This window comes from Hypomesus nipponensis, chromosome 15 (assembly GCF_054491055.1).
Source record: "Hypomesus nipponensis isolate SF chromosome 15, ASM5449105v1, whole genome shotgun sequence".
NCBI classification, from domain to species: Eukaryota; Metazoa; Chordata; class Actinopteri; order Osmeriformes; family Osmeridae; genus Hypomesus; species Hypomesus nipponensis.
This window is the reverse complement of record NC_140375.1, coordinates 18691730-18701142: the sequence shown is the minus strand read 5'-3', so window position 1 is coordinate 18701142 and position 9413 is coordinate 18691730. Positions and strand designations below refer to the sequence as shown.

The 9413-nt window shown below is 52.7% G+C and overlaps 1 protein-coding gene across 1 annotated transcript; it reads right to left on the bottom strand.

Moving 5' to 3' along the window:
* Window positions 1–552: 552 nt before the first annotated feature.
* Window positions 553–9080, bottom strand: LOC146257961 (putative G-protein coupled receptor 149). The gene is given in 6 exon segments (XM_084675118.1): window positions 553–1041; window positions 1220–1329; window positions 1332–1356; window positions 6618–7129; window positions 7633–7813; window positions 8100–9080. Coding segments are annotated over 6 exon segments (2298 nt in total).
* Window positions 9081–9413: the final 333 nt, after the last annotated feature.

Here is a 9413-nt window from a genome sequence, read left to right as displayed (position 1 = left end):
CTTGGTTCTCTCTCTCATCTTCTCTCTCTCCCATCTTCTCTCTCTCTGTTTCCCTCTCTGGCTTTCATTCTCTGTCTCTGTCTTTCTCTGTGTGTGTGTGTGTGTGTGTCTCTCTCTCTCTTCTCCCTTTCTGTCTCTCTCTCCTCTGTAAAGACAGGACCATTTGGTAGAGAGACCTTGAGGAACAGTGAGCAGTCCTCTCTGCTGTGACCTTGGTGTCTGCTCCTTCTCACGTCTCTTTCCTGTTCTCTGTCCTCCCTCAGGATCACAAACAGGCCTGGCATTTGTTGTCGTGGTGACGGCAAAGAACAGGACAGACCAGACACAGAGGGGATTATAACTTCATAACCGTCTAGCTGGGTCCCAGGTCACTCTGTATGTCACTCAAGCTAGAACAGATGTCCTAAAAGAAACTTGTGTTGATGTATGTATATATATATATATATATATATATGTGTGTGTGTGTGTGTGTGTTGATGTGTAAGACTTTCTCTTGTGAGTGCGCGCATCATTCTCTTAGATTCCCTGCCTCACTTCCCGTCTGCGTGTGCGTCAGTCTTCCTGGTCCCCCCCCTGCTTCCTGTAGGCTTCGTTGAGCAGCTGGATCTCCTCCCTGTAGCCGGAGCTCTCCTGCGTCTGCCGCCGGCTGTTCAGCCTGTGGGCCTCCACCGTGTCGGGGATGCTGATGTTCAGACTGTCCGCCTCGGGGCTGCCTCCACTGGGGATGAGCAGAGAGTAGGAGGCTGTCTCCCCCAGGTCGCAGGACACGAAGCGGTTCTCCCGGCGGGAGTAGCGCAGCGAGGGCGAGCGGGCGTGCGTGGACGACTGGCTGATGTTGGAGATGATGGACACGCTGTCCATGGCCTCCTCGTTGTCGCAGATCTCCAGGACCTCCAGGTGGATCTTCACGTTGGTGTCGCCCACGCCCATGCCAACCTCCATGCCCACCCCTCCAGAGCTCACTCCCCCAGTCTGGGGGCCTCCGGACGGGTCGTCGGCGCTGGGCTCGTGGCCTACTGACTTGGAGCGGTACACCTCCACCTTGGAGCAGCAAGGACAGATAGAAAGAACCTCAGCATTAAATACAAAATGAGGGGAAACCTGCATCACCGTATCTCCCTTCCACTAGGCTGGCTATGGGCCTGAACGAGTGGGTTGGAACTAACTGACACTGACACGTGTGTGTGTCCAGCGTGACACGGCGTGAAGGCGGTCGTACCTTCTTGGCGTTGGGTGAGATCTTCAGGCCGTCGCTGCTCACCTCGTATGTGGACAGAGACAGAGTCTTGCCGGTGGGCGCTTGCAGAGACACTGTGCCCTGGAACGCAGTGGGATGGCTAGACCTCCTGTTGGCCGCTGTGGAGACCAAGGACACACGAGACACTGTCAGAGCCGAGCACCCTCACCCCTCACCCTCACCCAGCACTCTCACCCAGCACCCTCACCCCTCACCCAGCACCCTCACCCCTCACCCTCACCCTCACCCTCACCCTCACCCTCACCCTCACCCAGCACTCTCACCCCTCACCCTCACCCAGCACCCAGCACTCTCACCCAGCACCCTCACCCAGCACTCTCACCCCTCACCCTCACCCAGCACCCTCACCCAGCACCCTCACCCAGCACCCTCACCCAGCACCCTCACCCAGCACTCTCACCCCTCACCCTCACCCAGCACCCTCACCCAGCACCCTCACCCAGCACTCTCACCCCTCACCCTCACCCAGCACCCTCACCCTCACCCTCACCCAGCACCCTCACCCAGCACTCTCACCCCTCACCCTCACCCAGCACTCTCACCCAGCACCCTCACCCTCACCCCTCACCCCTCACCCAGCACCCTCACCCAGCACCCTCACCCTCACCCCTCACCCAGCACTCTCACCCAGCACCCTCACCCTCACCCTCACCCCTCACCCAGCACCCTCACCCTCACCCTCACCCAGCACCCTCACCCCTCACCCAGCACCCTCACCCCTCACCCTCACCCCTCACCCAGCACCCTCACCCCTCCCCCTCACCCTCACCCAGCACCCTCACCCAGCACCCTCACCCCTCACCCTCACCCCTCACCCAGCACCCTCACCCAGCACCCTCACCCCTCACCCTCACCCAGCACTCTCACCCAGCACCCTCACCCTCACCCTCACCCCTCACCCAGCACCCTCACCCTCACCCAGCACCCTCACCCCTCACCCAGCACCCTCACCTTCACCCTCACCCAGCACCCTCACCCCTCACCCAGCACCCTCACCCCTCACCCTCACCCCTCACCCAGCACCCTCACCCAGCACCCTCACCCCTCACCCTCACCCAGCACTCTCACCCAGCACCCTCACCCTCACCCTCACCCTCACCCCTCACCCAGCACCCTCACCCAGCACCCTCACCCCTCACCCAGCACCCTCACCCCTCACCCTCACCCCTCACCCAGCACCCTCACCCCTCCCCCTCACCCTCACCCAGCACCCTCACCCAGCACCCTCACCCCTCACCCAGCACCCTCACCCCTCACCCTCACCCTCACCCTCACCCAGCACCCTCACCCAGCACCCTCACCCTCACCCAGCACCCTCACCCAGCACCCTCACCCCTCACCCAGCACCCTCACCCAGCACCCTCACCCCTCACCCTCACCCAGCACCCTCACCCCTCACCCTCACCCTCACCCTCACCCAGCACCCTCACCCCTCACCCTCACCCAGCACCCTCACCCTCACCCCTCACCCAGCACCCTCACCCTCACCCCTCACCCTCACCCAGCACCCTCACCCCTCACCCTCACCCCTCACCCCTCACCCTCACCCAGCACCCTCACCCCTCACCCTCACCCAGCACCCAGCACCCTCACCCCTCACCCTCACCCAGCACCCTCACCCAGCACCCTCACCCCTCACCCTCACCCTCACCCCTCACCCCTCACCCAGCACTCTCACCCCTCACCCATCACCCTCACCCCTCACCCCTCACCCAGCACCCTCACCCTCACCCTCACCCAGCACCCTCACCCCTCACCCTCACCCAGCACCCTCACCCTCACCCTCACCCTCACCCAGCACCCTCACCCCTCACCCCTCACCCAGCACCCTCACCCCTCACCCCTCACCCATCACCCTCACCCAACACAGTTAGAGCTATCTATATTTTCTTCATATATTTTCGTCCCTACTTTCTTTATTGTGTTGAATGACTTTTACAATGTGGATTTATGAAGTGAATTGAGTTTAATGTTCCTGTTTAGAGAGCTGAAGGTTGTCGCTCCAGATAATAAGTGCAGATTATTTTGCTCAGTTATAACTCAACAGTCAAGAAACCTACCTAAATTGGAATGTGTCTGATAATAAGGGGAGATTGATTAAGGTGTTTGTTGTGTTGGCCAACCGTTCCCTTTCCCTGAGGTGATGAATCCCAGAAGGAGGAGTCTGAGAACGGTCCGAACTGCCTCACTCACATCCAAACATTCACAGGCTGTCACTTCTGTTATCGTAATGTCAGACAGCAGTTACAAATCATTGTTATATATGACAAAGGATGCATTTTATAACCTAAGTTTTGAAGATAGTCTTGCTCTAATTATCTTCCTTCAGGTCCAATAAATTGTGTTTCTAGAGTGCAATGAAACCAACGGTGTATTCATTTTAAGTATTATTTTTTATAGTAAGCAATCCATCTATACTTTAGCATTACCTTCAGAGAGTGAAGCGGTTTTCAAGGCACAGCACTAAAGCTTTTCACTATCACTCTGATTTTACGGTCTCTGCATATTGCACATCACAGTTGGTGTATTCTGCTGTGAATAAATACTGATGAGAGAGAGGGAGGGTAGGAGGGGAGAAACAGAGAGCAATTGAAGCAGAGAAACAGAAAGAGTTAGAGACAGAGAGAAAGACAGACAGAAAGACAGAGAGAAAGAGAGAGAGACAGAGAGGGACACAGAGAGAGAGACAGAGAGAGGTAGAGCGAGGTAGACAGACAGACAGACAGACAGACAGACAGACAGACAGACAGACAGACAGAGAGAAACGGATCTCTGAATTATTCACATTTTGATTTAGATCTTATTGCATCAGAAACTGAAGAGGGTAGGGCAGTCTCAGTGAAATATCCCTCTCTCTGTCTCTGTCTCTGTCTCTGTCTCTCTCTCTCTCTCTCTCTCTCTCTCTCTCTGTCTGTCTACTTCTCTCTCCCTCTCTCCCTCTCTCTCTCTGTCTTTCTTTATACCTCTCTCTTTATCTTTCTGTATACCTCTCTCTACCTCTCTCTCTCTCTGTCTGTCTACCTCTCTCTCTGTCTGTCTTTATACCTCTCTCTCTCTGTCTACCTCTCTCAACCTCTCTCTCTGTCTGTCTACCTCTCTCTCTCTGTCTGTCTACATCTGTCTACCTCTCTCTCTCCTTCTATCTTTCTTCATACCTCTCTCTCTGTGTCTATCTTTCTACTGTCTCTCTGTCTCTCTCTCCCTTTCTGTCTTTCTTCTACCTCTCTCCCTCTGTCTCTCTCTCTGTCTTTCTGTATGCATTTCTCTGTATTTCTCTCTCTCCACACATCCAAATATCTCCCTCTCTCTGTCTCTGTCTCTCTCTCTCTCTCCCTCTCCCTCTCTCTCTATGAATATCTATTTGAATCCCTCTCATGCTCTGTCTCCATCTACCTCTTTCTAGATCACTGTAACTCTCTCTCCCCCGTGGAACGGAGAAGATTGAGGCGACCCTACCAGCTTGGTGACACACTGTGTCAATCACATGTCTTCATGCTCACATCTTATTAACACAATCCTGGGGAGTGAGGGAGAAAGGGGGAGGACGAAAGGAGGAGAGGAGGAAGGGAGGGTGAGAGATTGGGACATGGGGAGGAGAGGAGCGCGGTAGGAGGGGAGGTGAGACACGAGGGAGGAGGGAAGGAAGAGAGGAGGGGAGAGGAGAGACAACAACAAAGAGCATGGCTGAGGAAAAAGAGAAAAGCCTGTGAGAGAGAGGGAGAGAGAAAGAGGGGGAGAGAGAGAGGGAGAGAAGGGGGAGAGAGGAGGTGAGGATTGTCTTATTTCACACCTATCTCCACAGCCCCCGTAGGGCTGACATCATTTCAACCTCTGATTGTGTCTTAGAGAACCCTTTTCCTCCAGCACTCTGCACTTCCAGCCTGATTGAGAAGGAGAGTGCCTAGCGTTGGCTATGCAGGTGATCACCATCAGGGCAGTACTGTCTCCATCTAACATCACCTGGCCCTGTTGGACCCCTGACTCTGGCCCCAGCCCCAGCCCCAGCCCCAGCCCCAGCCCCAGCCCCAGCCCCAGCCCCAGCCCCAGCCCCAGCCCCAGCCCCAGCCCCACTCCTGTATCTCCCTCACTACCTCCTCTCCCTGGCATTTCCTTGGAGACCTGATGCCCCACTAAAACAGTCCCTCGTGCTGAGGCTGCAGGAGGAGCAGAAAACGGGACGTGAAGGAACAACAGAGAGGTTCCAACAGAGGAGGAGAATGGGACAAAAAACCCTTCCCCCCCTCCATCCTGTGTGTGTGTGTGTGTGTGTGTGGGGGGGGGGGGGGGGGGGGGCTCTCATTCAGGGATTGGAAGATGCACCTTTTTCGCCTTTGTTCTTTAGTTTTCTAAACACCAGCCTCTCACTCACACAAACTGGCACACACACTCTCTAGCACACACACACATGCACACACACACAGTTGTGCATACCCACATGGACACGTGCAAGTGCACAAACACAAAGGACTGGTAACATTACCCACTCAAACCAAATCACCTGACAGAATGACAGTAATTGCTTAGACACAGATGTGACATAATACAGAGAACAGAATCAGTATAGAGAATCTAAAATTCATATAATGTTTGCTTAGTTTTAGTATTACTGCAGTACGCCTATAGTTTACATAAAAGACTGTCTTGCTGAGCCTTGTGTCTGTCTCTGTCTCTGTCTCTGTCTCTGTCTCTGTCTCTGTCTCTGTCTCTGTCTCTGTCTCTCTCTCTCTCTCTCTCTCTCTCTCTCTGTTTCTCTGTCTCGCTCTAACTCGCTCTCATTTTCTCTCTCTCTCTCACTTTCCCTCTCTCGCTCTTTCTCTCTCACTCTTTCTCTCTCTCTTACACGCACGCACACACACACACACACACACCCAACACCCTCCGAACCTCCTGGCAGTTGATCCCCGTAGTTGAGGGATACATGCATGCAGCGTCCCGGCAGAAACAGTTGTTGACGCAACCATTCCTTGAGCAGGCCACGCCATCTGTTTTACATCCACAATTAACGCTTTATCAACGGTTTATCAGGAGTACAACAGGCAACTGGTGCGTACGAGGTACCGTCGCCTTCCGTTATCAGCATTAACACACTAACAAACTGGAACATGAATCTCCTTTATGACGGCAATAGTTGTTTGTGTGTAGCTTATTGTACACGTTCAATGTCCAGGTTATGTTAGGAAAGAGTCAGATTGAACAAGCGATGAGAAGAAGAGAAGGAATATCAAAAAGTTCCATTAAGCAACGCGTGGTTTACTATGATACAGGAACACTGTAAGCCTATGTTTTATGTATGTGGAGAACGAATGATACCCTGGGAATTAACGATGTTCTGGTTATAGCTGCACGTGGACTAGCCTACCTGTCTCGGTGTCCGTTCAGACTTGCTACGGCACCATTCCCAGTCCGTCAGTTCGATTTTCCGGCACTCCTCGTGCGACAGCCTCCTCTCTGGCCCGTCAAATACCGACGAAGTGTCCGTGAGGTTGTGATCCTCGCCATTGCGGTGGTGGCTCGAGAGGGATGGCGGTGAAGCAACGCCGCAGAAGTGGTCGTCAACACCTTGGTTTCCGTGAAGGAACGGCAAACAATCCGCGAGAGCCTCCCCACCTCCATTCGCCGGTTCAAGCTCTGCGTTGAGCGAGGAGCTGTTCGCCGCGCGCAGGGTCCTGAAATCGAGCTGGGCCTGCAGGCTGGAGACAGCAGCGCTGTCCAGCACGTGAAGGCGATTGTCGCTCAAGTTACAGTTGAAGAGGTTGTGATAGGACGGTTTTTCGACGGATGGGCTGTTGTTAAATTTGGTAGCCTGGGATATCTTGTAAACCCCATAACCTTGCTGGAACGAGAGGTTAAACTCGAACCTCCGTTTCATCGCTGAGGACACAATCAGAAAACATTTTGATTATGAAGCTGGTAAATACCTGATTGAGGAAAACTACATGCTGAGTATATTTGCTCAGAAAGCACAGAACCTATATGTTAACAGTAGATTATAAAGAGAACCTCATCCGTCTTTTAAAAACAGGACGATTTACAAACTTTATAGCCTATAGGGTTGGATAGTCTATATGTCCCAATTATGATGACCACCCTCCTATCAGAATCAGAATCAGAATTTGGTTTATTCGCCATGTAGGTTTACACAAACACGGAATTTACCGTGGTAGGAACGTGACAACAATAAACATATACGGATCTTAAATCTTAAGTTAAAAAAGTACAATGGTCTAACTAATTCTAAGAACTAAACAATCTAAAAATTAAAACCAAGATATGAATGGGCAGCATAGTGCAAATATGAACACCGTAATATGAAACACCGTTCTAATGTCGTGCTTTGTAGTTCTAGAAAACACTGATGGGCCCATTTTACTAACCGGGGATCTCATGCGCTGGATCCCGCCGGCAATTGATGAAGCAACCGCACGGAAGGTGGATCCACCGCTCTGATAGGACGAACATCGGCGTGACCGCGGGCGCAAGCAAGGTCAGGAAAAAGCTCAGGGTCTCTAGGGAGGCGCTGCGCGCGTTCACGGCGTGGCGCACGAGCACCAGCGTCTGTGAATAGAACACAACACATGTATTGAGTTGTCTACGTAGCCTATAAAACATACAAAAGTGTATTTGTTTGTCAGTGGCCTTCAGTCCAATCCTAAACGTAAAAGCACATAAACTAGCCACTAGTTAGCTAGTAGGCTATTTTATTAACAATCTAAACTTTTTTGTTAAAGAAAATCTCTAAATTAGTAGGCCTACAATAGAACAATACTAAGTTCAGATATATTTAGACGTTGCCTTCTGCTTTTGTTCTGCTTATGCACATTTAAACATGGAAAATACACACCATCATTGGCATCCATAGAAAAACTCGAACCACCGCTAGAATCATAGAAAAGCGCTTTTGTGCAAAAAGCACCGGTGAATCCGGTAAGCCGTCCCTCGGTCCACCGACCGAAGCGGGCGTCGTGCAGGTGAACGTGTCCACGTTGCCTCTCAGTCCGAGTCCCATGCCGAGAGAACCCTGGCGCAGCTCGCTGTAGGCACCGAAACTTTTATTCAAGCTCTCCCGGGAGAGCGAGGGGAGGTCGCACAGGGGATCGGATCCTTCCCGGCTCGGTCCTGTTGCTATTTCGAAATAACTCGGGTAGAACGTCCGGTGCGGCTCACGGGAGCACATCAAATGATACGTGAGGGGAACGAACAAGATCACCATACCGCAGAAACAGAAACAGTAGAGCGAGAACAGCAACGGGACGTAGAAGCCCTCGCTCTCGGGAAAGCATCCCAGAGAGGCCGGTGTAAAACTTCCCAAGCCGCACAAAGGTAACACACTGACGGCCAGGCTGAAGACCCACACGCCGACGATCGCCCACATCACTCTCAGCGGTCTCCGGAGTGATTGAAGAATTCCAAACCTTTTAGTGACATAAAAGGTGTAAACTGCGATGAGACAAGCTTTCATGTTGCTGGACAGTCCCTGGAAGACATAGAGAAGTCCAGACAGCGTGCAGATGGTCGCCGTGTCTCTCTCGTGGGTTCTCTCCCACTGGTGGAGCATGAAAAGAGACAGGGGGACCACGCTCAGCAAGTCGTCTACAGACATCGAAGCCACGATGATGCTGAGCGAGGTTTTTCTCGTCGTACGGAGGAGCGAGATGAGAGAATACACGCCGCCAACGAAGGTGACAGCTGCAATTGAGAGACATAAACCAAACAGCGCAAGGTTGACCTGCCGCTTCGCTTCCTGCGGGTCTTTTCGCTCGTAAGTCGCCGTGAAAAGGATGCTTTTGTTCGGCGAAGGGGAACTTAGGTGCGTCAAGGACATTTTCGTTTGAGTGTGCTAACTTTTCAGATGCAGCTTTTCTTTTTGCTCAGATGAGACGCTTTGCCAGAAATTCACATAAAACTGCAGGTTGTAAATCCACCGCCGCCTAGCCGTTGATTATAGCAACACACACCGCTTCAGCGCGCATCATCATAAACATTCTGGCTCGAGCCGTCCGTTGAACATCTAGCTTATCCGTCGGAAAGTGTCAGAAGGAACGCCGTCTTTAGTTCATCCACACCAAATGACTCCCCGTGCGTCCCCGTGAGGACGGTTGAAGCTCCGTAAAAAGGAGGCTCCCGTCTAAATACCGATCTGTGCTTACGGTACTAG